This window comes from Rhodamnia argentea, chromosome 1 (assembly GCF_020921035.1).
Source record: "Rhodamnia argentea isolate NSW1041297 chromosome 1, ASM2092103v1, whole genome shotgun sequence".
Taxonomy (NCBI): Eukaryota; Viridiplantae; Streptophyta; class Magnoliopsida; order Myrtales; family Myrtaceae; genus Rhodamnia; species Rhodamnia argentea.
Window position 1 is genome coordinate 33,275,030 of NC_063150.1, and position 19,386 is coordinate 33,294,415.

Here is a 19,386-nt window from a genome sequence, read left to right on the forward strand (position 1 = left end):
ATCGGGCGAATTGACTCAATTTGCATAAATACAAACAATTTAAGACTAAATTGGCACCAATGCAAAAGGTTTAGAACCGAATAGGCATCAATAAAAAGTTTAGGATTAAGTTGGCATCAATGCAAAAGGTTTAGGACTGAATTGGTACAAAAAAAAAAGTTTAGGACTCAATTGGCATCAATGCAAAAGGTTTAGGACCGAATTGGCACACAAAAAAAGTTTAGGACTCAATTGGCACAAATACAATAAGTTTAGGACTTTTATGACACTTTTCCCCAATTGCCCCACATCGCTTGAAAATGTGCTCAATTTAGATTTAAAGAAATAAAGAATGAAATTAATACAAAAAGATTACTCTAATAACATATTAAAAAGTCCAACAAAAAATTTAAGCTCATCGATAAACAAAAATTTACATAAATATAAAAGAGTATATAAAATCTGTTCTCAAGTAGAAATTGTTGTCCTGACAACAAGTTCAACAAATCTAACTAGGTTTACAAGCATCTTCGACAAGGCTGATCTAATTGAAAATCGAGCATCGAGCGCATTCTGCTTTTATTTCATTTTGAGCCGACTTTTATCTCTTGTCCGCCTCGCCGCGACTTCGAGGATCCAGAAATGAGTGAAATGAACTCCTTTTCCTTCTGCATGCCGACAATGAATGAGCGTAGACCGCCTAGAAACAGCGCGTGCACAAAAGCAAACGTTAAAAGATACGAACGGTTCGATCATCTGATCGAAAAGCGTAACGACAAAACTTTCCTGAGACTTTTCTTCAATCACGAACTCAAATAGTTTCTCTCAAGAAAGAACAAAAGGACTTCGTCGTTTAAAACTTGGAACTTCAAACCAAAGATGAAACGTCGCAGAGACCGGCGAAAACAAGCACGGCGCCGATCCCCATTCGCCCTCCCCAAACACCAGCAAATCCTACATCGACAGAGCTCTTGTGAACTGGATGAGAAGTGACAAGGATCCCCCACTTCGACGTCCATTCGAAACCCCGAAGCAGAAAAAAATTTTCCTGCAGAAAAGGGAAAGAAAGACGTTCAGCGTCACAACCACAACCCCCCTACTACCCCTTCAAAGACACCGAGATGGGTAATCTCCAACCGAGTTCGAAATCAGGCCTTCCCCGGTCCAAACTCCTGCAAAAATTGGTCAAGAACAATCCCCAAAACACGCGAATAACAAAAACCCAAGAATTCCCACGAGAAGAGGCAGAAGAAGATTGGAGCATGGATTCGATTCGAGTAGAAAAAAGGCGAATATTTTCAGACGCACGCAGTGTGGCACCATCGCATCGTCCCCCACCTTTTATCCAAGTTGTGGGATGGATGGTACCACGCTTGTGTGCGCCTAAAAACCCATTTTTCTCCTCCTTTTTCCCCTCCTCTCTTCAGCAAAGTTTTGTTATATTTGTTGTTTCTCTCTCTTTTTCGAGAGAGAAGAGAGAGGTCGCTCTATTTATAATAGACGACGAAAGACACGATATATGTTGAAAATTAAGGGTTTGCCCTTTAAGAGGTTGGGAGGGACCGCACCACCTTTTGATTTACCGAGGAAAAAAGACCACATCGAAAAGGAAATGAAAACAGCAGAGACCCACCATTCCCCCCCCCCAAAAAAAAAAAAGAGAGAGGATATGTCGTGCTGTTCCCTCCTTTGGGAAAAGTGAAACCTAAAAGGCCATCTGTGGCATTATGCAAGCATGCCATGCACTTGCTTATCATCCCGATTTCGTCCTCCTCCTCCTCCTCTTCTCTTTTTGTGTGAGAAACACGAACGAAAAACTCCAATTCATAAAAAATCAGGTAAAAGATGATCGGCTTCAATTAATAGTCGGTGTTTTGCCAAATGGTACTTGCTGATGTTATGTTTGTAGATTTTCTTTCGGCGTGGCGGGATAAGCCGGGATATATAACAAGATAAGTCCATGGGGGCCACCGGGGCGGTTCACTGCCGCTGGATGTGTGCGCGTGTGATTTGTTTTGTTTTTGGGGGGGGGTCACGGCGGGCTTGGTTTTTTTGCTTTCGTTACCTGCAAAAACGGGTCGATCCATGTTGGTGTCTGAGTTAATAAATCGGGACATATCGTGTTGCGTTTCTCTTGACAAATTCTCTCATTCTTATTAATCTCGCTCCGTGCTCTTACCTTATTTTGGATATAAATTATTTTTTTTTAGTCAAATAATAAATTAAATTAAATATGAATCAAGTTAGATATAAGTCATTAAATTTACGTTGTACGAAAATTGAGTCAATTGAAGACGAGCATTTTCGATTCGACTCTGATTCGCTCGTTGGACGAGTCCAATTCTGATCTTGTATGTGAATTTGCACCTACTTAAAAGGGGGAAAGTTGTAGGCGCTAGTTGGAGCCCGTCGGGGGGGGGGGGTGGGTATACGGCTCATGATTCCTTCTTTTGTTTGCGACCTCTAGTTCTGCTCAGAGACTAAAGAACACCTCTCTATCGTTTTCCACGTAAGCTTCGCAGAAATTTTGCGTGGCGGAGATCGGGAAGACCACGTCGTCTCCAAACTTCTCCCCACGTGAAAGTCATCCTCCCATCACGTCGGATTTACAGTGATGGCGTGGCTTCGATGATCCGGTTGATTATCCACGTAACTTCGTCGCCGCCTTCCTCACTTTGCTCGGCGGACAAGTGGAGCGCGAGCATTGAATGCGGGCGTGGATCGGTTGGACTCGCCGTCTTTTCAAGACGTTGTCCACGGGTGCAACGTGTCCGCAGAAAAAGTACATTCATTACCGCATCACTCCCCAGTTGGGTTTTTCTCGTTCTTTTTCCTAAGAGAAAACCTAAGCAATCGGGTTTGCGATGCCTTTGTCACGTTCCCTAACGCTATAATCTATAAGGAGTTATACAATCCTCGAAATCGTGGGGATAGCCAGCCAACAATCACGTGCCCGTGTTGATCCATCATCTTTATTATCGAGCATTAATACTTAGCAAAATCTGTAATAACCGATTGTCTTCGGCCGAAGAAGGTACTCTCGAGAAATGTTTGCTGCCTATTTGGATATGAGCATGTTCTTAAAAGACTCAAGAAAAGACAAGAAAAGGAACTCTTCGATATGGTAGAGGAATCTCCCCGTAAATTCTCTCTGTATATCCTCTTTTCGGGAAAGGAAAAAATGAATGGAGGGAATTCGGGAGCTGGCGACAGATGAAGACGGATATCCGGTTGGTTTCGGCTGGCGGCTGCTAGGTGGGCAAGTATAGCAGCCTCCCACACCTTGAGTCATAAAAGGAAAGCTTCGGCTTCATGCTAAGTGGATGCTTCACTGGCGAAGCGTCGATTCCTTTCGAGTTATTCGATGTTTTGCTCAACGGCGACTTCTGTTTCGACCAAAATTCGCCCTCACTAACTAAATCTATCGCACGTACATACTAACCAACGGGAGGCCATGTTGGGAAATTTCGTCGGGAATAGGATGAAAAATAGAATCGGACTACGAGGTGTGATAGCACATTCTTTGAAGAATTATTCGCCCCACAACGTTGCTAATGGTTACTGACAAAAATCCTCCAAAATACAACAGAGTCTCAAGTGAGATTATTAAATAGCAACTCTAATAATTCTCCAAGAACTCTCTAGGAAATAATCAAAAAGGAAGACTGTATTATTTTGAAAAGAAACATCGTGTCCGAAAATAGTTCATTCGATCAAACCTTTTCATTGCTCAAAAATAATTTTTTTCTTATCTAAAAGTTCTTATCTAAAAGTTGCAACTTTTAGATAAGAAAATTAACTTCAACTCCTAGGTGAATAGTATTCTTGTTTCAGTAGAGTTCAACAGTTCTTATTATTATGTGCTAATCGTGCACTTGCGCCCAAGTATAATGGGATCTAGACCACTTACCTATTTCTTTATTTTGAAATATCATAGTAGCTTTCTAACTAAAAAAGAAACTTACACTCTTCTTTCCATTCTATATGAAATTAGAAAAGAAAAACTTTTTGTTTGTTTTGCAAATAAACCTCAACAGGCCCACCTCACAAGATTTTCATTGTTAAGATGCTCGACAACATGCTATCCTCCTCGGGTCCTTGTATGCAAAAATCAAAGCGGTAAAAGAGAGAAAAGACAATTCACAAATCTCTTGTGCTCGAACGGACTTCTCGGATGCAGATTGAGCCGGATCACTGTTAATGACCAAACGCTGAACAAGTTGATTTTGCAACTTCACGGGCTCAAATCCAGTTCTACAACTGTTGGAAGCAACCTACACGTACAAAGTCCACATCGAGAAATCACACAGGAGAATCGTTCTTATAATAAGCTGAGACCATGGCCCAAACAAAGCCCATATCCAAACTCACCATTCCTCAAACGGGCCGTTGTATGAACATTTTGTCTTTGCAAAATTACGAGACTAGTGCCAATTGTTTTAAAAGTTTAAGCCGTTATATGAAAGCTTGGATTAATATTATTATATCACTTCCTCCTCACGCTTAGTCGGGTCTCTTTGCCTAATATGAAGGGTTGAATGAGGCAAATAGAGGCCAAAAAAGATTTGAATTCGAGACTTCCTGCTCTACATTATGCATAACTTTTTTTTTTGGTCGAACATTATGCATGACTTGTACCAATTGTTTTAGAAACTTTTTAGAGGTCTCGCAAAATCTCACACTCCTTTTCCTTTTTCTTTGTGCTCAGTGGGATTTTGATAGTTTTTGGAATGACTTCTCTCTTTTCCTCTCGACCTTAGTCCCATTTCATGCTTTGAGATCGTTAACCCTAGACATGACTCCATGGTATCTCGATTAGTCGACGGCACACAATTGTTTTCTACAGGGATCGCCGGCCTTAATGTGACAAGGTGCTTGTTTTTTCTTTTTTTTTTCCCCAAGTCCCCAGCTAATGGCAAGTCGTCGTCAAACAGCATTTGAAGTAGCTGCCTGCTACGGTGCTACCCCGATATTCAACATGTTTGATCCCTGACATTTCATATTTCAATTCCAGCGACACCCGATGGGACAAGTACGTAATTACAATCTCGTCTTATCATGATGTGGTCCATCATTCGACGTGTGTGTACGTGGGTACCTGAAAGAGGAGTGAGAGAGAGAGGTGATGATAAAAGCCAGAAGATTGATGGTGCCGCATGGAGGAGATTAGTACGTCGTTTCGAGTCTTTCGACTTCTTCGCAATGACTCACTCCATCAATCATTCACCGTTTTTCCAATCCGGACAAATCCCCCTTCGGCCCGTTCACGTGAAATCGGACATAAGATCGTACCTCTCGCATCGGAACAAGATATTCACACGACTTGACCTCTCCGCGAGAGACCGTGGGATCAGAACTCGCGCGTCTTCTCGATTCTCAGAAGGCTGGGTTTCTCTTCCTTCCTGCTCCTAAACGTATGAGCCGTTGGTATATTAGGAGGGATAATGATATAAATAGTTTTCAAACTTTGACGCAATATGTAACGTCATCTCTCGATTTTTTAATTTATTCAATGTTATTTCTGAACTTTTGATATATGCTCAATGCGATCTCTGGATTATATGAAGATGTTCAATGTTATCGTTCCATTAATTTAAGATCGGTTAGATTTTGAATATTTTTATATACTGAACATGTATCAAGTGTCCATGGATCGTACCGAGCAAACTAAAATTTCAGGGACTATATTGCACGTTGAGATAAAATTCAAGGTTCACATCGAACAAATTAAATGTCCAAAGATCACACTGAAAATTGAGCCGAAGTTCAAGAATTATTTGTGCCATTCTTTCGGGCTAGAATGGGCGTCTTTGCTTTGAAATTAACGTGAACTTCCGCGTTGTACTATGCAAACATAGTAGCGGTGGAAGTAGCGGCACGTGGTAGGCGATTGTAGCTGTCGCGTTGTTGCGTATTGGTCATAGTATTGGTCCCTAACACTCCTTCGTGTTTTCTTTTCGTGATGAGTGGACTTTAGTTTTTGCTCGGATTCGATTCCGGCTTTCACATTCCCAGAGCTTCGGATACTTCTAGGTTGCACGAATTCGAATGAGATAAGAGATTCGTCTTCCCCCCTACGATAGTTTGGACATTGAGGACGAGGCACGGGTGGGCCTTGTATACATTCGATTCGAGGAAATGACCACGTCGAAGTTGGTTGGAATGTCGATCAAAGAGGAGACATGACCGGCTGGTTACGCAACATAAGTTGTTCATCAGATACGAAAAATACTTTCTCCGCTTCAAGGGACATCTATTGACATTTTTTTTTTTGGGAAAAAATTATCCAAAAAATCATTCAAAATATCTTAAACATATTGCGTTTTTCCTAATTCGTTCCTAAACATTTTAAATGTGTCAATTGAATACTAAACATTTTCATATTTTGTTAGTGGAGTCCATCGTGCCAATTTTGATCGAAAACCGCTGACATATACAACGTGAGTAATTTTTAATAATCTTTTTTTTATTTCAAGAAATATTCAGAACTTAAAGAATATTATAACAATTTATTGTGCATTTTAATCTAATTTATTTCTCTGAAAAAAAATATTTTTTTTATTTTTTTGAGTATGTCTTGAGAGAAAAATAAAGAAAATAAAAAATAATATTATTATTAAAATTGTCCACGTCAGCATTCAACTACGCCGTGTAGGACGGTCGACATCCACATTAGATGAACTTAATTGTCAAAATATGAAAAAACTGATGATTCAATTGGCAAAATCAAAAAGTGTAAGACTAAATTGGCAAAAATGCAATAAATCTAGGATTTTTTGGACAATGTTCAACATCAATTGACACTTGACTAAAGCCTCTTTTTACCATTTCTTTTTAATCATCTGTGGTAAAGTCGTTAATCAGGAAATTCGCTATTAGGTCTCACGCTTTTTTTTAGGTGCAAAACTTCAATTGCTTTATTTGGTAATCTCCATAACTCCGTGATTGGCTCTTATTCTCTTCATGACGATTCGTGACCGGCTCTTGTGAAGTCAAAATTATTCATGACCCTGAAATTTACATAAAGTTAGCACATATAAATACAAGTGGCTAGCTAGTCAATCCTTAAATCTCGTCTCGCAAGGAGTTGGAGCTCGGTATATCCTATCCTACCAAGTTAGAATCGAGTATTATCCAATCCGAGCGCCTCGTGCCAGCGTCCGCATTTTGAATGTATGGCAACATGCGAAACAATTGAACCCAAATTCAATGTGTATCTAGAAAAATAGTAATACATCTTTACCACGCACGAGCAACTAAGAAGTGATACATTGTGAGCCGTCTCTTTTCGATGCGAATGCTGTGCCTTATCTTTGATTGAATGGGACTAGACCCGTCGAATGGGCGAGTAGTTGAGTTTGGGATGAGCCGACCCAAATAGACCCATTTAACATACTTATTACTGCGAGATTGAGTAAAGACGAAAGAGAATAAAAAGATAATCATAAAAGTTGATTAGATCTCGATAAGTTGTAACTTGTTAGCACATTTATGACCCTTTTACGACACATTTAACACTTTTAATATATTTGAATATATTTATGGTATATAACTAACTCATATAAAAACTCGGCTCATTATGTACGAGTTAAGAAATGAATTCATGACCCATTTTGACATGTCTAAATTGGGCACATGGACTTAGTCCACCATGCAAACTAGCTTAACTGCTCATTATATCCCTTGACCACAAAAAGAACAAATAAATCCAACTACAATTTCGTATGTTTCAAAGAAAATCAATAATTTGAAAAGAAATCCTTATTCATTCATTCATATCTCTAAAAAAACAAAAAGGGGACGTCGGAAAAAGATATTATCAACATTAATATTTAGAAATGCGTCAGTAGTATTAATAAAAATATTTTCTATCAGCTCATTTTTGTGAGCAATAATAACGATCGAGGTTAAAAAAATTTATTTCAAATTATTAATTTTTCGCGATAAAACATAATCATCGATTATAAACTCCCCTAGCGCGTGGGTTCTACATTTCTGTTACGTTTTAAGCAGTGCGATGACGTTTGGAACTCCGACAAAACCTGTCGCGATAGACTTTGCCTGTGGTCGGCATTTTCTTCTCTCTTTTCAAAGAAGCTGATTTCAAAAAAATGTTATTACATACAAGCTACGAAAAAATGAATATTATATACAGATTAGCCAGAATATATAGGATTTTTTTTTTTTTTTGGGTCGAAAGAATATAGAGGATTTGATGCCGCCCTTTGCGACACCTTTGTACACCTGGCACTCCGGTAGAATTTCTTCTTCGCCACGTTATCCAGAAAGTCAACTCTCAGCAGTGCGTTGACGCACGAAAAGGCAGCTCCTCGGTATTCTCGTTATGCGTAAGAATTTATGTTGGAATACTTTTCGGGAACAATAAAAAAATTATTCATCCACTTTTGTAAATAATCTCCGGTAATAATATTAAAAGAAATACTTTCTAAATCGTTTAATTTTTCACGAAACAAGCACACTTCAAATCTAAATGATTTCACATTTGAATTATACACTCCATTTCTAGCTCGTTTTTCTTTTACTTTTTTTTTTTTTGGCATCCGAACTTTTCTTTTACTTCATTCGAGAAGTTAGGGGATATTTCATGAGCCCGGTATTTATCCGCTTTAAGTGGAGTTTTCCCGTGAAATAAAATTAGAAAAGAAAAAGGAAATTAACTATTTCTTCGATGGGTGGAATTATCTAATGTGGGGTGAGCCGCCGGAGCTGCGTTCGGTCTCTCGTCACCGAGGTTGCCCCTCATCCGAAGCAACTTAGATTGAGATCATAACGTGATGCGGAAAGCAACCGAAGCAAAACCCATTTTCCATTAGGGAAAAAAGAAAGAAAATAAGGAAGGGGCTCGGGGTCAAAGTTTGCGAAGTAGTTGGAAGATAGTGGGGGAGAATCTTTCCGCTAATCTCTGGTATTTGCTGGCCAATTATGTCACAACTTAGATTAATTGCATTTGCCGATGAAGGTCAAATATCCTGAGCTAATTCATTATTCATTCGAGGGTGTTCCGATCGCTCAAGCAATCGCTTCTTCTCCCACATATAAAACGAAGCAGCCTTGGAGCACATGAAGTAAAAGACTAGCGCTTAAGGTCATGTGTCCACTTAATAACACGAGAGAGAAGAGAGAGAGAGAGTTAACTCGATACCCGAGATACTTGCAATCGAATGTACGCGGCAACGATAAGAATTGATATGATTTCTCATGTTGCCGCTCATGAATATTACGAGAGAAGCCGGCATGAGATATTTTTCTATTTGGTTACTTGACAAGTAGGCTCGCCATGACCACTTAAAACTTCACCGGTTCTTGCAAAATTCAAAACTAACCCTGTTTTCTTGCAACATTTCTTGGGTTGGTTGAAGAGGAAGACAAGTGCAACAAATGTTTTGGAGAGGAATCCCCACATTGAGAATGTCTGTTTCCTTTGAACAAGATTCTCCCTCATCTGCTTCCAATGACATGGATAGGAGTGTCCATGACGGATTTTTGACTTTTTTGCAGAGAGAGAGAGAGAGAGAGGGGTCCCCTCTTCTTGGAGATTCCAATCCAACTTTCACCACAACATGGGAGGCATTTTGGTCCTGAAGGAGTAAAAACTCTTGGCCTGTCTGTGCACCTACTTTTGAACAAAGTTCATAGTCATTTTAGATGTGAAACAGTTTTTTTTTTGTGTTCCTTCTCTCTGGACATTCACCTTTTGTCATTCTTCTTGGAATTCACATGGCTTTCCTTAAAGATGTTATCTTTTTTCCTTTCATGCTGTCCAAGGAGGAACTCTCCCAAGTCCAAATTTGACAGGTCAATGCTGAAAAAGAGGAGACTAGAACAGCTCACTAGAATTGAAATTTGGGGAGAATCCGATTACATGATTGACCACCATCATAAGCTAATACAAAATGGCTCTCACAACATTAGCAACAAACAGTAGAAACCCCAACGCCGGCTTCGCTTCCGCTTCCCTCGTTCGTGCACCTCCGTCCCTGAACCTAAGATGTAATCTCGGAGCAAGATGCAGCGAAAAAACTCAGTCCTCGCAACGCTAACCCGACACGGGTTATTACAACCGAGATTCCCGGGCTCGAGTGCTAATCGAGCTTTGCTAAGGTTTTTCTCCGGGTGTAAGGGAAGCTGTTGCAACTGCTGCTTTCGTCGTGCTCTTCCCGGCCGTCGCGAGAGGACACCTGGGTGACGCCGCTCGACCCCGAGGACGAGGTGCACGGTGTGAGATTCAAGTCAGTCTTATCCCTAGCCATGAAATCGTAGAAGACCGGCCCGGTCCCCCCGACTTTGCTAACTTCATTAGTAGTCCTAAAGCTTTCTATGGTGTGATCGTGGCCATCATTTTTGGTGCTCCTCCTCTTCAAAAATATGCGGCAGAGAACCCAATTCTCCACTGGCACCAAAGGGCTCTGAAAGGAAAGTTTTTGGAATATTTACACCCGTCAGTTAAAATTCACAACAAATTGACATCGACTAACATTGTGTAGAATAAAAAGTTCCCTTTGGCGTGCGCATTCCTGACCCGACTCACCTGATTCAAGTTCATCGTGGGCTGGGCGGTGTCGGGGGCAAGACCGTCGACCAGGCGATACTCGTGCATGATCCAGTCCGTCTTGGAGCCGCGCGGGGCCTTCCCTCTGTAAAAAACCAGAGTCTTCTTCAAGCCCACCACCGATTGATGGCTCCTCGAGCTAACAACCCGCCTGTCGATTCCCGTGGCCTTCCAGTAACCCGAGACCGTGGCCCGGTTCGACCGGTTTCCATTCGGGTACTTGGCCTCCCTAGTGCTGAAGAAGTACCTCTCTTGCTCTGCATCACCTGTAATACAACCACCTTAAAAACTTAGAATCCTGAAAATTAGCATGTCCTGAGGAACTAGCTGATACATAATCAGTCTGGCATTGCAAAAGAGCATGTACGGATAACTCTATGCTACTTAAAACTGAAAATTTGGGCCGCGAAAGGAAACTATGAACAACAAAAAAGCTTTTCAAAATCAGCTACCTGGCAAGTCCCAAGGGTCAGGCTTGAAGACATCAACCTCAGGGATGATGGAGGCAGGCAAAGGGCAAGCAAAGACCTTGCGCTTCAAGTACTGAACCACAAGCTCTTCGTCCGTTGGGTGGAACCTGAATCCTGGTGGCAATCTCAGCACTCCATTCTTCACAAAGCTCGCCTTCTCCATTCTCTCTGTCTGTGACTCTGTCTCTCTCTGAAATCACAGCCTATTATGACTCTCTCTCTCTCTCTCTCTCTTCAAATCCCTCAAAAATCTTCCAGCTCCGGTCAATTCTCTAACCGTTTGGGTTAGGCACACGCTCACTCAGTTCGACGGACCCATGAATGGAGACTTCTTATAAACACAAGAAGACTCCTCACAAAGCAGCTAGATGAAGAAGAACCCAAAAGGAAAGCAAGAGAAAACCAAGAAAACAAGAGGGATCAAGAACGAGAGAGGGAGAGAGAGACAGAGAGACTTATAAAAGAAGTCGCAGAAATAGGCGAGGAACTCAATCGCTCGCGTGCGTGCGTGTGTGGTCTAGAGGGAGGGGAAAGCGCGGGTTCTTTATAAGCGCGCACAAAAGGGGTCTCCTCATCTCAGAGGAAGAAGAAGAAGAAGAAGAAGACGAAGACATAAGAAGAAGAAGAAGAGGGAGCGAATAAGACAACCCACCTGGCGTAAACGAGACTCAATCTCGTTCTCCAAAAATTTCTTTTTTGTTTTCTTTATGCAAACAAACCCCTTCTCCTCGGCGACACTGTTTTGGCGTACGCCTACGGGAGCCGAGGCGGGCCACCATCGAAGAGGTTAAAACCTGATCTCACGTCTCTCTCTTCCATCGCCCTGGGATCAAACGCTGAGAAGGCAAAGAGCTAAGCAGTGCTCGAGCCCCGACAAACCCCCCCTCCCTTCACTGTGCGGTGTGGGAATGACCGAAGCTGCTAAAAAATCGGGACGTTTTCTTTGCTTCCAAACAACACTCACATCGTCCTTGTTCACATTGATGATCATCCCCCTGTTCGAGTTAACGTGACCACACGACTCTTGGTCTTTCCCTGTCGTTTAGGATAAGGAGTGTGTCGTTGGCGTGTTTTCGTTCGTTCGAGAGGTTCGATCGATCCGACATCGAAAAGATCAGTCCCGTGTTTGTTGCGATGCGTTTGTTTTTTGATAGGCGGTTCATCTTCCCTCGACTCACGACCTCGCATTAGTATCTTAAAGTTTACGAGTAAATCTTAGTAGTTATCAATCTAATTACTTCCCAAATTATCACTTTCCGAACCCGTTTATCCCGAATTTAAAGATGCTGAAACTATAATGCTTTGCTAATACGATGTTCCGAATTTAATGCTACGTTTATTTCGCAAAAAAATGAATAATTCAAAAAATATTTTTTAACGAATAATCACTTTTTATCGCTTACTAAAACGAACGAACGAAAATTTTCTCATTTCGGATAACAATTGTTTTCAACAATGATAACATTTTGCATTGGTTAATTATTTCAAGCGATGCGGGAGAATATTTTCAGGAAAATAGATTATAAATCATTCGTTTTTTCGCAAAATAGACGGAGCCTGAAATACAATTTCTATGATTTTTTGCACATTGCCTCCATTTAATTTTTATTTCACGGAAAATTTAAATGCAATCACATTTTTACTAACTTATTTTTGTTCGAAGTGGTATTAGTACGACGGAACAGGTGTGTCAAATAAAGAAAAGCAATTTGATGAGGGCATACTAAATATGTGTAAATGCTACTCCTCCTGCATACATCCTTTCATCTCGTGGCCAGAAGTGAGTTTTGATGGATTCAATGACGGCTTGGATGTTTTTAAGAAGTAGCAAGAGAAGATAATATGCTTGAGGTCATCATAATATATTTTTTTTCCCTGACATGGGGTACGATTAGAGTAAATATATTTGCAGTTACAAGTCAAGTTTACCATAATACACCTTACGAAAGTGTGTTTTAATCTCAAGTACCAACAATAATCTCCAACAATCTCTCTTAAGCTCTATTTATTTTAGAAAAAATGAATCATTTGTAAAATATTTTTCTAGACAAAATTTATTTATTTTTATCGATAATAATATATGTTTAACTATTTTTATGTAAGATGGAAATAATTTTCGTCCATTCATTTTCATACGCCAAACAAACGATCATTTTTAAGTATGATATTTTTCAAATCACTCTTTTTTTTTTGTGTGAAACAAACGCACGCTTAATGTAATTTTTGTTCCTTAAAATAAAAAATGTAGTTTTACCACAGTCTGTTGGGCTCTTTTAAAAACAAATAAAGACGAATTTAATTCGAATTCTAGATGAGGTTAATCTAGAGTTAGTTGGAGAAGCAATGGAATCGCGGTCAAAGTCAAAATCACACGAGACGACCGAATCGAGCAAATATTGGACGGTGAGAGGGGCAATTTGGGCAAAATAAAGTAGAAAAGGCGACGGACGATGATGATGGATGAGTTGTGTGGACTTTTAGGTCATTTCCCACGAGGACGTGCACTTAACTCCCGTGGGCACAGCAACAGAAAGTAGATGCGGGTGACGTCAGATGGCGTCACGCTCCCTGGCCAGTCACAGCTGTACATCGTCCCTCGCTTTTAATCTCCCTTCTGGAAAGCGAAAGTACTAAAGTACCACTGAGTGTTGCACGGGTCAAACGAACCACAACCGTCGATTGTATGACATTAACATGTTAGGTCCACGAAATCAACGATTGTGATGCACCGGATTCGAGCATATAAAAGTGCTTCGAGAAATCTTTTCGAAATGATTTCGAATAATTCGTAAAATAGCGGATCTCGATTGCCAATTAAGATTGTTCAGTCCTTTACCTGTGAAGTCACACTATTTAGAATTTATAGTAAAATGCATGCGAATCTTTGGACTTTTTAAGTAGAAAGATGTGTTCACGAAGTTTGGTTTATGCTTATTCACAGGAGAAAAATATCCAAATTGTTTTAAACATATTACGCTTTTGTCAATTTAATTCTTAACTTTTTAATTTTATCAATTGAGCACTAAATTTTTTTAATATTTTACCATCGAGTCAATCCAATCAATTTTGATTAGAAATTACCGACATAAATGCTGGACGTCCTACGTGACGCGATCGATGTTGACGTTAATAGTTTTAATTATACTTCAATATTATTAAAAAAATCTTTTTTTCCTTAAAGCGACAGGGTGGCGACGCCCTTGTTGGCCATAGTAAGAAAAAACCAAAGAAAAGAAATGGAAAAAAGAAAAGGAAAAGAAAGAAAACAAAAACATTAATAAAAAATTAGACAATTTATTAAAACATGTTAGCGCTAGTAGTGTCACGTAGGACGATCGACGTTCACATCGGTGATTTTTGGCCAAAGTCGATTGGATGGAGTCAATTAGCAAAATGTGAAAATATTTAAAATTTAATTGATAAAATTAAAAAAGAAATTAAGATTGAATTGGAAAGGTGTGACAAATTTATAACTTTTGGGCAATTATCTTTTATTCATGATCGAGTGCTACAGTAAAGGTGACAAAGGCAGTTTTTGCCGGTACAAAAGGGGACAGAAAATGGTCGGACGATTATCGGACTCAAACATTGCTTTAGTTTCATGGGGGTTGAAATCTCGTTGCTGTCAATTATGGCCATTCCCCTTATGGCACAAAATCAGGGGAAAACGTTGACCCCCAGAGGAAGATCTCTCTAAAATGGCACAGAAAATAGTCCTGTTCAAAATTGAGACATTTAAATCATGATGTCTGAGCTCGGCTCTAATTTTTATTTTATTTTTCGTTGTTTGATAAGGAATTGATTTTCTTAAATAGACTTGCTCTGTTTCGAGATCTAGTGACTTGAGCACTGGTAGACCGATGAATCCAGCATGGGCACCAATGTCCCAGACCCAACCTCAATGAACCTGAGCGCGGTGGCTAGGGTCTTGGGGACGGACTAGATGGAACTTGGGCTGGGCATTGGGGTCTTGACCCAGCTGTAAAGGGTTCGAGAACGAGCATTGGATTCCTATACGCAAACATAGAATTTATGATCCAAGTATCGATACCTACCCATATTTTGAAAAATAAATTTCTATTTTGTAAGGAGAAAATCGTTTTTTTCTAATTTAAATTTTGATAGGAAAATATTTTACGTTGACTCGTTTTCCTAAGTGATTCAAATATCGAAATACGAGGAAAATTTGTGAAGCAAATGGAGGCTCGACATAAATTGTCGATGAACACGACCTGGGAGTAGGGACAGGCACGAGACATGGATGGGGATCATTTTGCCCCGGGAGGGGGTAATTTTCCACTAATATTTTTCTAATATATATTTTTTCTATATTTTTATTTGTTTGACATGATATTAACCAATAAATCACTAAGATACTCGCAAATGTCTAACTATGGAAAGAGAAAATGGGTACAGAAATCTTAATTGACATGAAAATTTTTACTACGTCATTTCATCAATGTCACTGGAAAACTCAATTGTATGGATACTTAAAATCGCATGTGCGAAACGCAAGTGGCACAGCAACATGGAAAAAAATATTACTAGAAAAGTCATAAACCTAATGCAATTGTGCAATTCAATCCTCAACTTTATTTTTTTTCGATTTAATCATAAATTTTTGCATTCGTGTCAATTCAGTACTTCTAGCCAACTTTAGCTAGAGTTGACGCTAGCAACGGCCAGCCAAAATTGGCCGGAAGGACTGAATTGATGCAAATACAAATGGTTGAGGACTGAATTGACATAATTACAATAAGTTTATGACTTTTTGGTAATTTTTCCTAGCAACATGTATAGATACCTATACGATTTTTTTTCTTTGGATCTCAAAAGTAGAGCGAAATTGCATTTCTTGTATGCACTTGGCCAATTAATATTTGTGGAGTGAATTTTGTTTTTTCAAATTTTCAAACAGAGAAGTAATATACTACATATATCTTTAATGGCTTTTGTACTAAAGAAAAAATCGGACGATAATCTCTAAACTTTTTATGGATTCTTAGATGATAACTAACATGGTTTTTCTATATTCATATGAAAAAACCTCCAACTTTAGTCTATGTTCCAACTATATCCAAAATCTCTTCTTTTGTCTCATAAAAAATCCCAACTTTTACTTTTATCTCAATTCTACCCGCTTAACACCCAAAAAAATTTCCAACTTTAACACGTGTCTCAATTCTACCTGTCCAATAAAAAAAAAATTCCAACGTTAGCATATGTCCAATTATAAATAAAAAAAAATTGTCTCGTAAAAAATTTCAAACTTTTACTTTTGCCCAAATTCTACCACTGGTAGGCTTTGTCCAAAATTACTGTTAGTTGACTACGTAGCATTTTACGCGTCGTTAATAAATTACACCTCAGCAAAAATGACATGAAAAATCCACAACTTCTCTTCTATTGTCTGCTGCCCTTACACATTGTCGGGAGATATATAGTTACTCAAAACGGCGTGTTTTGAATTATCCTTGAAATTCAACAGCCCAAAGAATGACTAGATATGAAAGTTTAATTATTTGGATGAACGGTCTTAAATCTCGTTGTCCCTAAAAATCTGTTGTTTCCAAATTTTGAAGATTCATTGGTAAGTTTGGTGAGAAAATTCGAGCTATGTAGAATTAACTAACGATGATTATTGACGAAAGGGTGACTGCGGTTGAATTGTGAGAAACGTAAAAATTGGAGATTTTTTATGAGACAAAAAGGGTTTTAGATGTAATTGGGATAGATGTTAAAGTTTGGGGTTTGTATATTACGCTAGTAGAATTAAAACAAAAGTAAAAGTTGGGAATTTTTTATGAGAAATTTTTTTTTAAAATATAATTGAGATAAATATTAAAGTTGTACAATTTTTTTTTAAGTATTAGGCACTTGATATAAATTACTAAATATCCTGACAGTGCAATCAACCTTGTCCTTTCATTTTATACGAGAGAAATTCAGAATGCTTCTCCCATTTTTTTTTTTTTCACTTTTCGTACTTAAGTACTTGATCGTCTTCGGCTATTGGAAAGGGTAGAACAATGTTCATCTAATGTTTACTTATCTGAAAAAGGAATTTGTACAGTAGTCAAAAAAAAGAAAAAGAATGTTGCGCAAGGAAAGAAAACTACTATGAATCAATGCGAAAGATAAACGAAATTCCATTTTACTTCAATCTACTATTTTCGAATACACTTACCTCGTCTGCGGTAGGCGAGGGCGACCCTCGCTAGTCATAGCCAGTGGCCGGAATCTAGGGATCGTCGAGAAGAAGGAAAAAGAAAAAGAGCGAAAATAAACAAAATAAAAATGTGAAAAATAAAAAAAAATTATAAATGAGTAATCTTGTCCTTGTCAACTTCGATTGTGGCACGTGAGGCGATCGGCATCCACGTTAGCGATGTTCGCCCAAAACCGGCCAGAGATCGGCAAGCTGTGAAAATATATAGAATTAAATTGGCACAATTGAACAGGTTTAGAACTGAATCGGTACAAGTGTAAAGAAATGTAAGATTACTTCTTCTTCTTTTTTGTCATTTTGCTCTATCGTCTCGAGTTTGTGCAATTATTGATCCAATAATTCAATAAATTTAAGTAAGTGTTTCGAGGACACTCGTTGACTCTATTTAACGGCGGATATGGTTCTATCTTTACTTCAAAAAAAGAAAAAAGAAAAGAAAAGGGAAAGGGTATCTTGGTCATTCGAAGTCTACGGTTGGTATTTATCGAGTGTGGAGGTGTGGGTCGAGGGAATAAAAGCGATAGGACCTACTTCGCCCGGAAACGATCGGATTTGGAGAAGCTGACAAAAATGCCACCTTCAATGCGATTGCTCCATCCCAAGATTTCCTCAAATCTTCTTGTCTCACCAGTTTGGACCGGATTGAAACTTCTTTTTGGGAGAATCTTTCCTCCTTTCTCGATTGCGAAATAGATAGTATTCAGAGTTCTTGTCTTCCTCGCGTTTTATTTTTATTCATGTTTTCCAATTTCCGGATTCCGGCTTTGATTCTTCTAGGAATTCCGAGGAAAAATAACAAAAAAAAGTTATAACTATATTGTAATTATCTCAATTCAGTCCTAAACTCTTTTTTTTTTTTACTAATTCGGTGCCAATCATTTTGCAACTATACCAATTCGGTTCATCCGGCTAATTTTGGTTGGCCAGTGCTGACGTGGACACTGGTCGTTGCTGACCTCTCCAACAACATAATATTTTAATTTTTTTGTTTGATTTTTCTTTTTTATTTTTTCAATTGTTTTCATTTTTCTTCTCTTTTTTTTTCCCTCTTATATCTTCTTCTTCCTCTAGCCGGTGGCGATGGCCGAGCAAGTTCCACCTCGCCATCCTTAGGTAAAGCTTGCCGTCGCCATGGCCACATGAGGCCGAGCCTCACCAGCCATCATCTCGGCCCGGGAAGTAGAAGAGGGAAGAAAAAAAGAAAAGGAAAAAAATGAAAAAGAAAATAAGAACAATTTTTTTGAAAAAAATATTAAAATTTTATGTCATCCGATGGTCTACACTGGTTGGCATCTCGTCAGTGACAGCTGGCAAAAATTGGCTAAATGGATTGAATTGACACAATTACAAAAGTTTTAGGACTAAATCGGCACAAAAATATTTATGACTGAATTGACATAATTGCAATATATTTAGGACTTTTTTGGTAATTTTCTCCAATTTAGTCTAACCAAAGCCATGGGAAATAAGGAACAATCCTGCCTTTGGTGGCAGAGACCAATGGCTTGCAAAGTTGGCAATTCAGACATGGTGTGGACAAAATGGCAAAGAACAATTTTTTTTTATATATAAAATATCAAGATGAGACATATGGCATATGGTCTCTTGATACTCTTTTTTCATAACCCTTTTCTTTAATTGTTTTGAATAATGGCTGGGAAGTAGGAACCCACACTTAAATGATTGAATTAGGAACTTGGGTGGGATATGATTACTTTAGTTTATTCTTTAGTGGCATCCATGTCGATCGGTTGAATCAACGGGTAACTTAGTTGAAGAGGCAAAGATTTTCTCGAGAAAATAAATTATACTTCAACAACCCCCCCTTCACTCTCTCCCAATCATCAACAAATAAAGTAAGTTTTTTTTTTTTGTAAGTCATGGGATCCCACATCACAGTTTGCATCTCTGTCTACGCAAACCCTAAGAACAGGTAACCTAAATTACAAATTAAAAAAGCCCCTTTTTCTTTAATACAAATTCGTTCTAGGAAAGCCAAAGGCAACGTGTTTGGTACGAGAAGGAAAAACTCGAGGGAACTCTAGAAGGTTTTCCATTACATGCATCGTCACGAAAGGAACAAAAAAAAAAAAACTCTTCGTGAAGACATAGATCTGTTTAATGCCGAGTTAAAAGAA

At 38.9% G+C, this 19,386-nt stretch overlaps 1 protein-coding gene across 1 annotated transcript; it reads right to left on the reverse strand.

Annotated features, from left to right (window-relative positions):
• Positions 1-9,814: 9,814 nt before the first annotated feature.
• Positions 9,815-11,925, reverse strand: LOC115738970 (NAC domain-containing protein 83-like). The gene is made up of 3 exons (XM_030671794.2): positions 11,002-11,925; positions 10,529-10,815; positions 9,815-10,406 (listed from the first exon to the last, which is right to left on the reverse strand). Exons 1-3 carry the CDS (start codon positions 11,180-11,182, stop codon positions 10,083-10,085), a joined length of 792 nt encoding a protein of 263 aa, XP_030527654.1. The 5' UTR covers positions 11,183-11,925; the 3' UTR covers positions 9,815-10,082.
• Positions 11,926-19,386: the final 7,461 nt, after the last annotated feature.

Coding starts and splice junctions, on each gene's coding strand:
- LOC115738970 (XM_030671794.2), bottom strand. CDS start 11,182: ATGGAGAAGGCGAGCTTTGTGAAGAATGGAGTGCTGAGATTGCCACCA. Junction 10,816..11,001: donor TGACCCTTGGGACTTGCCAG/GTAGCTGATTTT, acceptor GTTGTATTACAG/GTGATGCAGAGCAAGAGAGG. Junction 10,407..10,528: donor CCACGATGAACTTGAATCAG/GTGAGTCGGGTC, acceptor CTTTCCTTTCAG/AGCCCTTTGGTGCCAGTGGA.